Raw genomic sequence first — 18,714 nt, forward strand, 5'->3', positions numbered from 1 at the left:
TCGTCCTCCCCAATTTGGCACACAGGGCCTGGCTCAAGTCACTCTTGTCGGCAGAGGAATGGGGGCGGCCTTCGCGTGGACTTTCGCTAATCACAACACCGACAGAGTGAGGTGACTAAAAGATTACTTCTTCATATTGTTGTTACTGTTTTTTTTTAATGCTATCGCAGCGGTAAAACGCAAAGACTAAAACAAACTCCTACTCCCCCCCCAAAAAAAAAAAATGGCTTTAAACAACAGCTAAACAAACAGAGCAAACAAAATAAAAAATGGTGTGATAAATGTGTACATACGAATGATTGACGCAAAAGCTAAACCAATCCTACAGCGTTTTGCTCTGGGGTTTTAAAAATAAGAATAAAGGAAGAAATTGGACTGCGGCAGAGGAGGATGCTGATAAGAATTTTACGGCTCATGAGGGAGAGGAACGTAACCAAACTGCCAGAAGTTTTTTTTTTTGTCTGCACACGCACGAAGGAGAGGATTGCTACGGTCAAAGGTAGAAATTTATCGCGATAATGCGTAAGTCTAGCAGATGTCGTAGTACTTCTGTGTTCTTCATACCGATGGGGACATTGAAATATATAGGCCTACACGGAAATCACATCAGTCTTAAGTCTGTCACTTTTTTGGGTCATTGGACTTGCACTTGCACGCAACAGCAAAGAAAAGCTTTTTTTTTCATTAAATCTAGGTATTGTGCTAAAGCGATAAAATTTGACGATGGTGACCGCTTTCGATAAAAACGTAACTCGATACTCCTTATAAAAATATGCCTCACGGCCTTCGCAACGCAACCTAGCATGCCATTATGATTATGAATTTGCTTCACGGGTAATTACACACTCAATGACACTCCATATAGTTTCGTCAAAATGTAATCACTATAAAACTTGCGTTTAATCTACTGCAACATTGTGAATTGACCTACAATGTTGTTTTTTTATTTTGTTTGTTATGTTTTGGTTTGATTTTCTTTATAAGAGACAGGTGGCTTTCGACCTATAGTATAGATCCCAGAAACAAAATACCTACATTTCGATCGAAAGATAAAACAAAACTCATCTCACCTTCCTTTGGTTTTATCATAAATTTATTTCCTGAATCGTATCAGCACCTTTAATGACATTACTCCCTCTGGGTGGCAAACGAAATAGAAATAGAAATAGAAATTGAATTTGAAATTGAAATTGAAATTCATTTACCAAACAATAAACAATAACATTGACAACAAACATGAAATAGTCAAAAGTTAAAGAACATTACAGTTGGTATTACAAAAGAGAAAGAACCAGCATATAGCAAGCAGGCTATCAAAACCTCAAGGCCAGTCCTCTCAACAATACAAATTATATTACGTATTTGCAATGATGTTATTGATGTGTGTTCCCCGGTCGAGCTGGTCACTAAAACTTAACAGGTCAGACCTAATTATTGGCTAGTTTACTGGGTCATCACATAAGTAGCATAAGTATATAGCATGAGTATGAGTAGCATACTGGGTCAGACATATATAACGGTATGTAATTAGCATACTTGGTCAGACATGACGGTATATTTAATAGTGACTTGGAACCATGATAGAGCGCTGAGCTGCTTTAGGTCTTATGAACCAAGGAGACAGGTCGAAATATCGTTGCAGTATAGGTCCTTGCAATAGGTGAGCGATTGACAGCGTGAAAGTATACCTTTAAAGGAAATAAAAAACCCTAAATATAGATGTGGATTGAGTGAAAGCAGCAATGTTAGTGGAACACATGATCAGTGAATGTTTGAGGAAAATCGGACGATCCATTCAAAAGTTACGCATTTTTCAAGCTTCGGTGCGGTCGTCGCAGGATAAGACGATTTCTGCAGTAGATATCATGATTGTGTGGACAACAATATAGAGAAGATTCAATGTTTTCCCTCTCTAGCATAATCATAAAAGAGCACTTGACTTACCTCTTTCAGAGAACAGGAGGAATAATATTACCCTAAACATGTCTCAGTAAAAAGTCGATGGAATGTGTACTTTTCATTAAAAAAAAAGAAATTGTGCATGGAAGTTTCCTTATCTACCGGTGTAGGCACCGACATTTTAGAAAGTCATAAGTATTGAACGGATTGTTTGATTTTCCTCAGACTTTCACTGATGTGCTCAACTAATATTGCTGCTTTCACTTAATCCACTTTTATCTTTGGCCTTTGGTTTCATTTAATCATCCAAGCAGCCTTTTATGGATATATCATTACTGGTGATGTAATTGGCGCTCTCGGACATGTGAAGTTCAGAAGAGGGCCAACTTAACATTGTTTTCAAATTCATGTATAACTACTTTCATTCATTCCATGCTAATTAAATGAATAACCAGAATTAGACCCATTTTACATGCATCAATTGTTGCTTTTAGAGTACGGACTGTATGAGGGCAAAGTTCTGGTTATTCGGAGAAGCCTTTCTCGAGAAGGACTGGCGTGCATACTGTAGATGATCTATCGTGTTTAATAATGAACATGAATGGTTTTTGTTGATCTCAAGGAGGTTGAGTTTTCAGCTGTCGGATTATTATGGATAGTAAGAAGGTGACGTCATGTATTTTGTTAATTTTTCTTCCTTTTTTATCTCGACACAGAGCCGTAGTCGGTATCCACACGTCACCTCCCACGGAAGGCATTGCGGCCTGGTTGTGTTACCGCCAGAAGTCTGTGCTGGCACGGTGTGGTTCGTGCACCAAACACCGCCCTCAAGCGGTGAGTCTATCCTCAGTATGTTGTCGTGTTTATACTCCTAGAATTCATCAAAGATATCAGCACCTTAAAGGAGACCTCCGGATGATTTTCAGACTTTTACATTTGAACAACTATAGTCATGCCAAGTACAAAGTTTCAGAATATGTAGTGATTGGGATGAGGAATAAGAATGTTTTCAAAATTTACAACAAATTGCAATGAACAAGGATGATGACATTGCAGCTTCACCATGAGAATGCATGAGTTGAGGCTCAAGGAAGCAGAGCAAAAGAAGAAGGTATGCATGGATTCTACACAGGTGAACTTGTCAAGCAAGCAGTATTGTAATGGAATTACACTGCCCCTACATTTCTGAATTATGTGAGGCTCCTATGTCATCAACACTGTTCAGTTTAATTTTTAAAGATTTTTTTTCAGAGTATTTTTTTCCTCTGCTCAAGGACCAAAATATATTCCACGAATCTGTACATGGATCAGTTGATTTATGTACTACATGATATGAAATAATATGAAAAGCCGTCTGGAATGCACCTTTAAAAAAGAAACCATGATAATGAAAACAAAAGTGAGACGAAAATGCTCCCTGTTATTTGGAAATCGACAATAGATTTAGATCAAACAAAAATTAAGATGTTCAATCATGTTCCCATCGACTTTAAAATGTGACGTGCATTTTTTTTCTTCCATTGACGATATCAACTGATTTCTGTCGTGCCAAGAGGATCACTTTTGGAGAAGGTGTACTTCATATAGGGTCAAATTCGCAAGTTGACATTGCTACAGGTCAATTTCATTTACTTTTTTTTTAGCAGGTAGAAAATAGAAAAACAAAAGATTCTACACAGTGGTTACAATTTCTTTTTTTCCCCCTTATTTGAGATGTGTATTATTTGTTTCAATCAAATCTTATAGGTCGCAGTAAAATTCAGTACTTGCAGTGACGCAGAACGATTCTTCAACATTGCGGTTAACCCTTCACACATCGTGGTAAGTTGTTAGCGTTAAATTCAGGTTCAACGAAGTTAAAAAGTAAGAACAGTTAACTGAATCTGTTTGAATGACAAATACGTAGATACGTTTAATACATTTCTTTCTATCAGCACTTTTCCTCTGTTTTGTTCTGACTAGGAAATGAAACTGATAACTTTGATCTCGTTAACTAAATGTAGCAGGAAAAAACTTTAAACTCAGGCACACTAATCACACTGTGCTCGTCAAATTCTTCGTGAATACGTTGGTATGAATATTTTCCAACGATAATTTTAAGCCTTAAGCTCGTGTTATCTCAACACTAAAAAGTTAATCAAATCATGGATCAGGTCTTTTCCGTGAAGGTTATAATAGTAGAGCGGTTAAGCCCTCAAAATCATGATCGAGAATTGTGCAAAATTTGAATAAAGTATGAAACTTTTACCAGTGTTAGTACATACCATAAGATTCATTTTAAGATCGGGAGGTAAGTCTGATTTGACCTCTGATGACCTCCAGAGGTCAATGAACTTTGAATATCAGAATATTGATGTTTGAAGGGATTTGTGAATGATAGGCTTAGATCTTGGTTACGCTGCACTAAATATGCATTTGTACTACAAATCTTCTGATTCCACAGGACATTGACAGGTTTCTACCTTTGACCTCTGATGACCTTTAGAGGTCAATGACCTCAAAATACCATAATATTGATCTGTGATGTTATTAGTTAATGATAAACATGGTTAAGATGTGCAAAACAAGCATATCTGTTTTGCAATGAAACTGTCTTCATATTCCAGAGAGCAAAGACAGGTTTCTAACTCTGACCTCTGGTGACCTTTTAGAGGTCAATGACCTCAAAATATCATAATATTGATCTGTGGTGTCATTAGTTAATGATAAACATGGTTGAGATGTACAAAACAAGCATACCTGTTTTACAAGAAATTGTCTTCATATTCCAAAGAGCAAAGATAGGGCTCTACCTTTGACCTCTGGTGACCTTTAGAGGATGTACAAAACAAACACAATTGTAGCCCAGATGGCTACTAGCACATGTTTATAATAAAGAATAGAATAGAATAGAATAGAATAGAATAGGATAGAGAGTAAAAGAAAACAGAACACTGCAGTCGTTTTCCTAGACACCCTGTGAGGTCAATAAATTATATGCTCAGTCTTTTCCCCATCTTGGAGTTTAAGAAACCGTTTATCTTCCTTCCCGCTATTTCCTTTCTTTTTTTGTGGTCAAAACTCCCTCTTCCAAGAAAAGTCTATGGTCATAGGAATTTATGAGTTTGATGTTGGCTACTTTCCCCGCTAGTGGTCAGCACTCTCCATCCCCAAAGCCCCGCGCCAAATTACGGGGAATGACGTGATGACGTGTTTTTGCCCTCTGATCCCCAAACATAAATGACCCTCTCAGCTGGAAGGTGGCCCTCCTGCCAGAATTTATCCCTCTATTTTAGCATTTATTGTTTAGTGGAGTGAGTCAAACAGGAACTCCAAAGACAAATTCAGGGATAATGACCCAGAACAATGATGACGTTGGTTGCCATAAGGACACTAATAGTCATCTGGTTTATCATTTTGATATCCAAGAAACAATAAAGTCTTTACCAGTGGTTACAGAGAACAAGTGAATGAAGAAACTAAAAGACAGTGGGCGAGTTAATCAGAAATTGAGATGAATCATAGAAAATTGAGTTTTCACAGAAACGAATAGGAGGAGCAAATTGAACATTTGACCAGTAAGGAATTAATATCTAGTGAACACCACACCCCAATATAAGATTGAGCCAATGAAATGCTTTAGGGAAAGGAAGTTTGTAAGTGAATTAGTTATAAAAAATATGTCTCAGCCGAAAAATCATTTAGAGTAGCAAGCACAGTGGGAGCGGCTTCACACTATGTAGTGAAGCAAAGTCTGCAGAGTATTTTGGAATTTTGAGGAACTTTGAGAATAGTTGGAGACCACAAAGATAAAGTCAGGAGTTCCCCTTTCTTTGTACATCATGCCCCCCCCCCCCCGCAAGTCAACCAAGTAATCTTTATTGACGTTGAATGCACACCATCGACTACCTACGCTGTGAATGTGATGAGGATCTGACTGTCATGACTGAACCGGCGAGCAGCAGGACATTAGGAAAAACTTTGAGTCACGATAAGACAAAACTTTGGTTAACGCCAATTTGGAGTGCAATTACAAACTCCAAATAGTCAACTGGTGTCATCGGAGATGTTGAAGCGCCCTGTCAGACTGATACAAAGTGGAGAGTGATGGTGACGAAGAGAATACTGACAGCGTGACGGCAGACCGCTCAACGGACGGCCCAGTCACACTGACGAGATTGACAATGACATGCAGACGAGGACCTCATTCGTCGACCGAAAGTAATCATTTAAGAGGAATGACTTTAATTTACGTTTGAAGACATTTTAAGAGATGTAGTAGTCTGATATGTTAAGGGGAAAATCATTATACTGTTTGCAGTCTTGTGAACATACTTGTATCTTTAGCGAAAACTGTTCGAGTACGTGGACAGTGATAAGTAGGCCCCTATAAATCACTCTGTCGACTAAATTATATATGAACCAAAAGGCTTCTTTTGAACATGTATTGTGTTGAAAAGTTCTTGGTAATTCTTTTCCAGGCAAAATTTGTACATGAAAATTTCGATGTTAAAAGCATGTGATGGGAAATGTAAACAGTATGTGCGAATGCTTCTATGTTTCCTGGTAAACTTGTTTGTTAGTGGGGAAAAGAAAAGAGAAGAGAAGTATCGCTCTACCACGTCTACATACCACAACGCCTATAAATATCTTTGTTTCACATTGTTAGTGGGGTAAAGAAAAGAAAAGAGAAGAGAAGTCTCGCTCTACCACGTCTACATGCCACAACATACCTACGCGTTTCACATTGTTAGTGGGGAAAAGAAAAGAAAAGAAAAGAGAAGTCTCGCTTCATGAGAGATGTTCAGATCCCGCTCGACACCACAACGCCTAAGGATGTCTTGGCTGAAGGTGGGTTTGAATGTCTTATAGGGCCGATAGAGCACCAACAGTAAGTGCAGATTAATTGGCACGCTATCTTTTGAAGAGAAACAATACTTTCACACAAGATGATAGCAGAAAGACAACTGATAATCATCCGGTCATATGAAATCAAGCAGAAGTTTTTCAAAACATTTCAAGAGGCATCTTGGTGAGTTACAGTCTGTTAAACATGCCAATATATTGTGAGAAACAAATTGAAGGCCACCTGCAATAGGCCACCTGCAATACAGCCTCGCATTTTCCGACATCACAAAAACTTTGATCAACACGTTCCATATATACTCGTGATGGAGAGGGAAAATAATAAATAACAACATTGCAGGATTGATGCATTTCTGCCAAGACAGCAGACAGGAACTGATTCCACGTAAAATACCTAAACATGTATCCATGCAATTTTCCCATATCATTACACACAATCATTACACACGTACACTTGATATGGTGTTCAGCTCACTGTGTGCAGACTGAGCACCACCCGATAATTCAGAACCTCTGCCTGAGAAAGGATTGTAGCCTATCCCGTGACTCAAAAAGAAGCTTTCTTATCATCTCGTGCATCCTGTACTCTATGTGCAATGCACTCATCAAACAGACAAGCTTGCCTTCACCCAAACTGTTTAGATATTGCCAGTGGAAGACTCTGATGATCGCATACAGTGGCTGTGCACCTATAAGAACACTTGCCTGACCTCAGGATGTCTATCCAGTTTAGTCGTGGAGGAGATCTGTGTACCGATCCGTGCAATGTACTTAGGCTCAATCGCATGCTTCACTGAAGACGCAGATGCTGCCCTGTCTTGAAAGAGATCGAGGGTATAGATCTAGACCAATTTCAGCAGGTTAAACTGAATCATCACTTGCTGGCAGAGAGTCTTAACTGGATCATGCAGGTGATACTACCCGCTGCCAGCGTACCCTGATGCACACATTGGATGCAAACCGGATGGCGGCCATATTGGAAACAACCAATATTTGGGCATGGAGGCACAACTCTTGGCCATCAGGCCCAAGTGTTAAGAAGTATCGAGCATAAAGAAGACAATAAGAGTAAATAGTAGTTCCACTCCTATTTGGAATTGAGATACCTAAACAAATCATAGAATAAAATGCCCCAAATTGCCTGACGTAATGACCCAAACTTAATTGGATGACAATAGCAAGTTGCAAGACACAGGGTTGTTTCATGTGGAATGCATGTTATGCCTCACAGTATGTCGCTTTCCAGATGGTCCATGACGTCACTGCATGCTCCAGGACCATGAGTCATTCATCGGAACCATACAGCCCACGAGCTTGACACTGACCAACACAGGCCCGCCAGCTCGAAACTAGGTAGCATTGCCCATGAGCCTGACTTTAAGTTGGCAAACCAGGCCCATAAGAGTCCGACACAAGGGGGAGGGGGAGGTCCACAAGACCTACACTGAATAGATTAAGCTTTCTGATGTAATATATATATATTAATCTCGTGGGCCTTGTTTTCCTCGAGTGTCGAGCTCGAGAACCGCACAGCTTGTGGGCCTATTATATTTGATGTCGAGCTCATTGACCTTGTTCATCTAGTGTTTAGGTCACGGGATGTATGACTCGTTGGCTGCGTAACTCATGGGCTGTACGACTCGGGTTGTTTGACTCGTGACGTTCATCTGATGAGGTGGGCGTGTTGTTTTCTGGTTAGCATCTGTCACCCTTTCATCCAGTTCAAGGGACTTTGCCATATGTCTGTTCACAAACTATTAAGCATCAACCCAAAATATGGTACTCCTCACCCCACCTTCCATGTTTAAGCGTACAGATTTTGTCCAGTGCAAATCGGATAATGTTGCACATAATTTCATGCAAGCTAGTCTGCATAACTAGCCCAAATATAAATATTATATTTGAGGTCACTGCCATCACTGAAGACACGTAAGCTTCATTTCTGAAGTAATTGACCGCTCACATTCCTGAGACCTGTTACTATGAACCAATGCTTTGTGGAATGTGCATACATACTTTGATTATAACGTCAAGGCGTGATTTGTACATGATTAAACATTTAGGATTAAACCAATGAAGCCAAACATCAATATTTGCAATCCTACACAAATTTTGATATTCTAAAAGTCTGACCTCACGTTGTCCTTGGAGGTCAAAGTTGGATATACACAGGGTAATGACCAATGTTCTGTGGAATGAGAAGACACTTCTTGTATAGTATAAATGCTAATAGCATAATGCATCATTGCACACCAGGTATACAGTTAATCATCGAATATACATCAAATATCAATATTTTGATATTTTGAGGTCATTGACTTGTCACAGTCCTCAGAGGTTGAAGGCAGAGACGTGTAAATAATTTCCCTTGATCTGAGGAATAGGAAAACGATTCAGTTGTAACACAAATGAATTTTTAGGACATCGCTATGTTTATCATCAACCAATTGCACCAAATATCAAAATTCTGATAATTTGAGGTCATTAGAGGTCAAAGGTAGAAACCTGTCAAGGATCTATGGAACATGAAGACAATTCCTCTGTAAAAAAAATTAGTTTTTAGTACATCATTACCATATTTAACATTAATCAATGACGCAAAATATCAATATTTATTAAATTTTGAGGTCATTGACCTCTGGAGGTCATCAGAGGTCAAAGGTAGAAACCTGTCAGGGTTCTATGGAGCATGAAGACAATTCCACTGTAATAAAAATGAGTTTTTAGTACATCATTACCATATTTAACATTAATCAATGCCGCAAAATATTAATTCTTACAAATTTTGAGGTCATTGACCTTTGGAGGTCGTCAGAGGTCAATTCAGACTTACCTCCCGATCTTAAAATCAATCTTATAACATGTACTAACACTGGTGAAAGTTTCATGCTTTAGTCAAATTTTGCACAATTTTTCGGCTTATCTGCCCTACTATAAGAGAGAATCTTTTTTACTAATTGAAATCAGATTTATATTTAATCAGAAATTTTATCTTCAAAATTCCTCCTTCATTTTTATAATTTCTTTGTATTATCATCTGCAGGAAAATGACATCGGTGAAGTCTCACTCCCTGACGTGTGTAGAAATGGTAAGGAAAGGCATCTTTCTTCTATAAGTGCAACTTCTATGAAACAGAGTATCACATCAAGTTTGGGAAGCTTGTTAATTTTTCTCTGAAAGTAGCAACTCGATGTCAGTAGAATCGCAGTATGCTTCAACAAACTCACTTAAAAAAAAAAATCTAGTCCCCTCAAATCAAAAAAAAAAGCGACGAAAGAAGAAATGGCCAAAGGTATGCCTTCGAGATCAATCTATGTAAACATATACTACATACAACTTTTTCAGGTGCCTCAAATACTTTTTTTGAACCCATCATCATACCGGATACGTGGGACTGTACTACAACTGATATGCAGGCAAACACATCGCGTCTGATATCATTTTCATCCTGTGTGTCATTATTTTCATTTGCAGATGATTCATCGCTTATTGGCACCCCGACAAGGCTCTCTCTCGCCAGCCTATGCCCACACCGTTGCAATACGAGGAAAAAGCCGTCCAGAACGTCAACGAAAAGGTGCAACTTTTATATCAAGATCCTGTATGCCAAATGCCAATTTATCGAGCGAAAACTCAATTAGTATTAACATACAGATAAAATCGCGCTGTACAAACTCAAAATATATGAGCCTTTGTCACTTTTGTTTGTGCCCATTAATTTGTAAAACGGTGTTGGTGTTGTTTTGTTTAATGTTTACTTGTTTGCTTGTTTATTTGCTTTATGGCCGGGGTTGAGGTCACGGTTAGGTTATGATTGTTAAAGGAACAACGTTGTTATTTTTCTCCTGATAGGATGCTGTTTTTTTCCAAACTTTTTTTTTCCAAACTTTTTTGCCCTCCATGGACTATTTCATTGTCTCCATATCAACATAATACAAAATTCAAAGCATTCAACCATAATCTCCTTTTTTCTTAATATTTCTCTCATAAACATTTACACAAATAAATGTTGGAGTGACTGCTACTTTAAACTGAATTTGTTGAGAGTACCCGATACAGAATGAATATATCTCTCATCTGCATGATAGTCAATTATTTTTTTCTTCATAGAGTTAAACCTAGGGACTTTGTTTTTTAACTTTTGTACGAACAGTTGCTGCTTAATCAAAATCACAACACAATTTACAGCATCATTTCTCTTTTTCTTAAAACCAAAAATAATATTTTTTTTCAGGCTAAATTTTATCTGTGCTCTAGAACCTTCACTTACCCATTTTTCAGTTTCGTTCCAGATTGACTTACTAGTTTCACATTCATAAAAGAAATGTAGTCTTCCTTAAGTTTCTGCAAAGTTGATTCTTTGCGGATGTCTGCCTTAAAAAGGTGGGGTGGAATTATATACTGTATAGACCGCCTTCCCTTCGGTCATACTGACAAAATCGGTCATCTTATGTGTTATGCAATGCAATTCTTTAAAGGAATTTCAGCGTTATTACTCTTGGAGTTGTTTTCTCTGTCACTTCAGTTTGACTGATGATTAAGCAAGAGTTGGCCTACATAACTTGAACCGCTTAGGAGAACATCAATTTATCATGACAAGCCTAGTCAAAAAAGAAAATAACGTTATTGTTCGTGGGGTTTTTTCTCCTTCTTCTTACGAGCTGCAAAGTTATCTGTAAAGTTAAAGTTTTTGATTCCTGAGCAACATGGATCAAAATGATTCATCATCGAGGATATAAATAGCATATCGCTCCTCAATCTCATCAAACCGTATCGCATCGGAAACATCGGGAAGTGGTCCCACGTGACCCGTAATCTCATGGGGGAAACACTAAACATGAAATGGAAATATTACAAATCCTCGTACAGCGACATCGGTTTCCTGGAAGTACGCAGTAAAGGGAATCGGAAAATCTGTCCCATTTCCTGGAAAAAAAAATATATTGCTTACTTGGACCCTGTTGAATAAAGAAGTCATGCCTTTTTATTTCTTCTTCTCCTTCTTCTTCTTCTGTTACTGTTATTTTGGTTTTGAATTGTCCTAGTGCTATTGTGTTTTCTAGTCTGTTTGTATGAATAGCACCAGTGCGCTTTGAAACACCAGTATGAAGCGCCATATAAATGCAATTATTATCATTATCATTATTATTGTTATTATTATTATTATCATTATCATTACTATCATTATTATCATCATCATTATTATTATTATAATCATTGTTATTATTAAAGGGGAACGAAACCCAAATATATTATATGGATGGAGTAAATGCAGATTGTATAGTGTCATCATTAATACCAATGTTATCATCATGTAAAGTTTGTGGAAGTGCTAGTTGTATGTCTGCATCATTTGCTGTTCCTGTTATAGCTAAATGATATGAACATCGTTTCATTATCATATGAACTTCACTACCATATGAACTTGATTATCATCGGTATTTATCAACTAATCTTTCGTTCACCAAAATCGTTGCCAAAGGTATCACGTAGTTCTGAAACTGGAAATTCCCGTGTAGAGACAAGGCGGCATGAGTCAGGGGGGAACGGGGCGGGAACCTCACCGAAAGTTACCAGGTGTGAGACCTGGTACATCGTTTTTGCTTGATGTGTTTTCTTCTTTTTTTTCAAGTCTGGTTTTAATTGCTTGTTTGTTTGTTTGTTTCTCCAGGGAGATCGGCTGGTTCAGAAACAACACTGCCAACTGGGAATACAACCGGAGACTGCGAGGCCGGATGGTAAGTTCTGAAGGAGAACTTGAACAGAACAATACAGAACAGAGCAGCATACAAAACAAACAAAATAATGTTTCTTATTTTTCCTTTTTTCTTCCTGGGCTACCGAGCTGAAATGCAAACACAGCGAAAATTAGACCTACACGTATCTACTTACTAGGGCTTTATGCAGTATCTTTTAGAACAGGACTAGCTGGGATGTCAATTTGATTGCCAGGTAATGTCAGGTAAAATGGCTGACGTAGCTTATTTTGGTATCTCATTATGTCATCGCAGATTTATGACATATAAGGGCATCGAGAAAGCGTCTTTGTCTGTGGTTCTCTTCTAGTATATATTCATTTTTCGTGGGCGGTGTTAAAGGCATGATTTACCATTTGCAGATGAAACAAAAGCCCACCAATAGTGGTTCAAAGTAGTTCTAAAATGTGAGCTAGAGATAGAAGCAACCAATGTAAAAATTTGAACCAGTATAATCAACGCTAAGTATTGTTCAATATGCAAAATGTGAACAATAGTTTTAATAAAAATGTTTCCAGACTAAACCGTCTACAGCTGTGGTTTATTGGGGAAAATAGTGATATTTCCTTATATTTTAGGCTTTATTGTGAAAAGTTTATATGGTAGGATATTTTGTGATACAACTGACCCTCACATATGCATCAAATGGGACATCTTAAAAAATTTTAAATCACTGCTTCCAAAGGTAAACTGGACCATTAAGCTACTTGTTCAAGAGTCAGTATATGAGTTACCACGATCGAGGTATGTAGGATGTACTTAAATTGCTCATGAGTCAATACGTAACTGTCAGGATTTATGCCAAGCATATCCCTGGGTATAGACCTGCTATAATTTCAGTTGGGATGGTTTTAAATGTGTTAAATGGAAAATGTTGTGGGTGTCTCGAAGAGTTTCTTTTTGAGCCCTCTGTGCATTACTGTATGACTCACTTGTTGTCAGGTGAAATTCAACATGACTCTCCTATACCAGAGAGAGATAGTCACACTAGGAATTATAGACATTAAGAGTGGAAAATGATTGCCAGTTACAAAAGAAATGTTCAATTTACTTCCATTTCAGCTTAAAATTCCAGCGCTGGTCGTGACTTCGGGCCAGGGATTGAAGGGAGACGTGGTGGACGTCAGCAGCCTGCAGAGTTGGGTAAGACCAGCTGATTACGATGACCAGATGTCATAGCCGTCCAAACATGATAAACGTCTGAAAATCGGGAAATAGAATCAATCATGTCACAGGACATCTCCTTCCTTTATCTAAACATGAAACCATCGTACCAACTTGACGGACCATAGGTTATAAGTGTATCATACATGGAAGAGGAGATTAAAAAACTTTTCGTTCCCATCTTAGACGAGTTCTTCAAAATCCCACGGCTTATAGACTTTGGAGCTTCAGTTCTTCTTGAACTTCTAAAAATCTGAAGTATGTATGATTACAATCTTAACAGATGTGTATCTTTTTTAATACAACTTTGCTGATTCTTGTCTTTATTTTCAGATTCCGGAACTGGATCACAGTCATATCGCGGAATACGACGCTTCGACAGAGAAGGAAAGGTAACTAAAGATCTTCTTTTTTTTTTGAAGCGCCATGAGCACAGAAAGGGGAAACTCCGCGCTATACAAATAGCCACTATAATCATTATCATTATTATTATTATTATTATTATTATTATTATTATTATTACTATCATTATTAGTATTACTATTATTATGATCATTGTTATTATTATTATCATTATTGTTATTATCATTAACATTAATAGTATTACTATTATTATTATCATCGTTAGTATTATTATTATTATTATCATTATTATTATTATTATTATTATCATTAGTAGTAGTAGTAGTATCATCATCATAATCATTATTATCATCATTGCTATCATCATTATGTTTATTACCATTGACATAAGATTTTGCTCATCATCATCAAAGAGTCCTTGGAAGAATAAAACGCAGATATCAGTGAATGGAGTCTCAAATATCTGTGCAGATACTGTTAGCATGATTTTGCAAACATATTTTCCCTGATATTTGAACAACTACTTGTGATTATCTCAAGGAACATCGAGAAGTATCGAGCTGCTTTGGTTTTTTTTTTCATACTGCGCGAACATTTTCCTTTTTTGTTTTAAATGGTAGCGGCTATTTCAGAATGAGCATGCTTCTTATCATCATTTCATACTCCTGTTCCCTTATCTAAAAGTCTCGGAGTTCCAGTCACGAGATGACGCCTTACGAAAACAGTCGAGCAGAACAGTTGAGATGGTGGCTTCTATTATATTTCCGTGAAATGATCATACTAAGGGTAGACCACGGTTGAATCTTTGGTAAAAGTTCTGCGCTTCTGAACTTCGTAATGCGACGGTTTATTACAGAAGTTACGAGGGCGCCACGAGCATGCTCATCGGGTTTAGATATGAACATCCAGATGCTTGTTTGAGAAACGTTTATCGTTACAAACATCTGGATACTTTGATGAGACTTTCAAAATATAATTTTCAGGTATTACACCAAGTCAGAGTTAGATATAACATGGGCTTCAAAATATAGTGTATCAAATGCCTTGGTAATGGATGTAATATCAAGTGAATGTGGGCTGAAAAATGTTACTCAAAAGCTGTCCTATTTTTCTTATTCTTCTTCTCTAGGTCCAGTGAGCTGAACAAAATTCTCCACGAATGGTTGTCCAAGATCCACAATGGCGAGAACATACCCCTCATTCCTCTCTAGGCCCTACATCGGGGTCCACCGAAAGGATCGGAAGTACGGATTTTATCGGGTCATCGAGGACACCGTGGTCGCCGACGCCGGCGAAAGAGGATTGCGTCGGCGTCGTCGCACGTCGTCGTCTCACGCGGCGTATAGGATACAAGAGGCTCCCGCGGAGACGGACAGAGTGACTTCACACTCGAACTCGAACAAATTCTAAACAACCTTTCGGAGGAAGAGCTCTCCATTACATCAATGAAGAGTTACCCCCTTGATCAGATCAAGAGGGAAACATTTCATTTCATTTCATTTCATTTCCTTTCATTTCATTCAATTTCATTTATTTTCATTTCCGTCAAAAATGCAATTGCAATAAAACGCTTTGATTACACAGAATTTCACAAAATCACTACAGTATTGTAATAAGCGAAAATACTGTGAACTGAGGTACAATCATAGATGTTGTGATTTTTATGACAAAACATACTGAATCTAAATCGTTGAGAAATGGAGGGGACTGCTCAAAAGCAGGGTTTGTAGTTTGCAGTCTCCACATAAGCAATAACTAATTGTTGAATTAGCACAACTAGGCAAATTGCCTTGAAAAACAAACACGAGGCAGCTCTCTGATAAAGAAAAGGAGAAAGAGAAAATGGATTAGCGTTGAAGAAATAAGAGGAAGAGACTAAAAAGGACAGGGAAAGGGGGCGACGGAAGAAGAGTTGAAAGGTCAAAACCAACGCAAACGATGCACGAGATGCATACGCTTACTGAGGTACAAAAGGGGAGATTGTATCTTGAAACGTTTCACCTGTTAAGGATGCACAAAACACTTGCAGGTTTGGAATAGTAAATGTACTAAATGTTTCCTGGATTTCTTTGGTATAATTCTATATGGTTTTGAAATAGATAGCCTTAACTTGATGTAGGGGAAGTGATGAAACTTGCTGGAGGTATGATTATATACAACTGAAATGTTATACAACACGTCATTGTGTTTTTATTTGTTGTGTGCTCCTTGAGTGTATTTTGAAATACATGTCAATACCATTACCCAAGGTATGACGTCAGTGGTGTTATGTTGGCGCGTAACTTACGTACTGTAAATGTCTGTAAATCAATTTGTATATTTTGGAACATCTATTATGCACAGGGATCAGTGATCGTAAAGAATGCTTCATGTAATGGTGTCGTATATTCACATTGTCGTGGCGCTTCACTCCATCTGGTCGTTACCTCTGATTAAATCAAGAGAGCAAAATTAGACAATCGACATTCAGAATAGTCATAGAGTGTCAGAAAATGTTAGAATATTATTGGATTTTCTTATTCCATGCGTTCACACAGTGACACAATCTCGATCATAACGAAATGTGCAGAGTATAATAATATTATACGGTGAAAATGCTCTCTCCCCACATGTATAATAATAATTGATTGGCGAGCATTTTTTTTTTTTCTTAAAGCAGTTGAAGAGAAGAAAATGACTCACACCAATTATTGTATATTCTTAGTTTTAAATACTGAACTAGGAGCCACAGCAAGGAGATGTTTTGTTTTTATTTTTGTGCTTTGTTTTTTATAGGGAGAGGTCATACCTTTTGATTATCGACCAAAAAATAATCATCTTACAATATCTTTCATGTACAAGTCAAAGGGAGAATTTTTAGATTATAACGAGATTCATTATCTTGTATACTCTGCATAATTATTATGTGAATGTATATCATTATATCGCTGTTTGTGGAAACAGTGGAAATTGAACAATTTTTATAACTGAACATTCTTTCTTTTTCGCTCCGATTTCACTACTTTAAAAAAAAAATGTTCTGTTTGTTACACTGTACTCAGTGCTGTCTTCTTGAGCGCGATGGAGTGTGTTACCTATTCCTTCATCGTTGAAAGCTGGGGATAGATTTGATCTATTCTCAATGAATCGAACCTGAGGCATTGGGTGGAAGTGATTTCGGTCCCATGTGTACGGCATTTTCATGTTGTTAGACAGTGTTTTACTGAAGACTCCCAAATCCCAATCGGAGGACCCGAGAAGTTCGATTCCTGCCCAGAGCTTACGTCCTTGGACAATATGTTTTTTTCCCACCCTCTCGACTTAGGTGTAAAAATGGGTACCTGGTAACGCTAGAGTAATGGCAGGGCCCTCTAAAACAGAGCAGTGGCAACACTGAAGAGGCTACCCTGGATAAAGATGACCTTTATTAATATTATCATTTTTGGGTAATGCATTAACTTCGTGCAACAAGTTTGTTATCTGTCATTTATGTTTAGCATTAATTATTTCTTTCTATGTATGTCTGTATGGGCGTAAGTTTCGCAGGGAAAGGTCTGCAACTATTTACTGATGTCGTGCATGTTGATATGATTAAGCTTAAGACTAACTTTTTAAAACCAATTCAGCTCTGCCATCTGCGTATTTCTCTAGAAGATGATCCGTTCTTGGTTGTTCACTTAACGCACCGACGACTCATATTTTGTAAATACTTCACCTAAGCCTTGCCAAAGTAATTTTGCACTTGGTGTATGATAAATTTCTGAGAGAACCTTGTCGTGTGAACGATGCTACGGAGTATATGGCGCCGATCATAAATTCACTCTGCGGTATGTTGAGTTCACACTCCTGTGGGTGAGTTTTCACATTGTGTACAGTTTTCACTAATAATAGTTACGTTTCTCATGTGGAGATAAATCATGTGAATTATGATATGAATACTGGATGGAGATACTATTAAAATGTCTATTTTTGAGAGATTACAGCAGTAGTCAACCGCGCATTATGTCGACTTTTGAAATATCACGAATCACGATAATTGATATGCAGTTTTTGTTTCTGTAAACTTGATCGACATAATACATGTATGTCAATACTCACATGTCCGCATATATATATTCATTGTATTGCACAAGTGTATAATTTCATTGTCATTTTTAACTTCAATCTAAATTTCATTTTTCCACTTTTCTCTCGAAAATGGTACAGAAAAAATACAATTATACAACACCAAAATTACAAAGCATAAATTAGGTGAAACTGCACCGGAATGTACAACAGCTGGTCTCAATATAAACACTAAGGTCTGATTACAGTATAATGTTGGGCTATTTTGCACATAGTACGAGAAATAAGATGGGGCCTACGTTAAAGCAAACTTGTTCAGTCGTAGGTCCCAGGATAAATTAGATAATTACATATACACCATACATTCGTTATTTTATACATATAAAATCATAATGTTAAGAGTGTGTGTTTATACAAAAAAATATCTGCGTGATATTCACATCTATAGGTTCAATGTGTATTACAAAGGCGAGATATCAAAACGACCAAAGGCGAACATCGCTGTCAAGTAGTGAATGAGGCTATAAAAGATGTAGAGTAGATGATGTAGAGACTTTACACATGATGTTAAGTAGGCCTACTCCTATCTGCAATCCCACCTGATGAGTAAGCGGAGTTTCATAAGATAAAATGCATTGTTAA

General features: G+C 37.6%; 1 protein-coding gene across 1 annotated transcript in view; it reads left to right on the plus strand.

The window, feature by feature from the left end:
* LOC139745461 (bifunctional epoxide hydrolase 2-like) overlaps positions 1-15,239 on the plus strand; it is a 75,041-nt gene extending 59,802 nt beyond the window's left edge. The window contains exons 11-18 of the mRNA XM_071655851.1: positions 26-111; positions 2,616-2,733; positions 9,788-9,833; positions 10,220-10,322; positions 12,417-12,483; positions 13,564-13,644; positions 13,999-14,057; positions 15,158-15,239. Of these exons, the coding sequence (XP_071511952.1) occupies positions 26-111; positions 2,616-2,733; positions 9,788-9,833; positions 10,220-10,322; positions 12,417-12,483; positions 13,564-13,644; positions 13,999-14,057; positions 15,158-15,239 (642 nt within the window). The remainder of the gene's footprint in view (positions 1-25; positions 112-2,615; positions 2,734-9,787; positions 9,834-10,219; positions 10,323-12,416; positions 12,484-13,563; positions 13,645-13,998; positions 14,058-15,157) is intronic.
* The last annotated feature ends 3,475 nt before the right edge of the window (positions 15,240-18,714 follow it).

This window comes from Diadema antillarum, unplaced genomic scaffold (genome assembly GCF_040938485.1).
Source record: "Diadema antillarum isolate AM-2024a unplaced genomic scaffold, OU_Dant_1.0 seq00001268_RagTag, whole genome shotgun sequence".
NCBI classification, from domain to species: Eukaryota; Metazoa; Echinodermata; class Echinoidea; order Diadematoida; family Diadematidae; genus Diadema; species Diadema antillarum.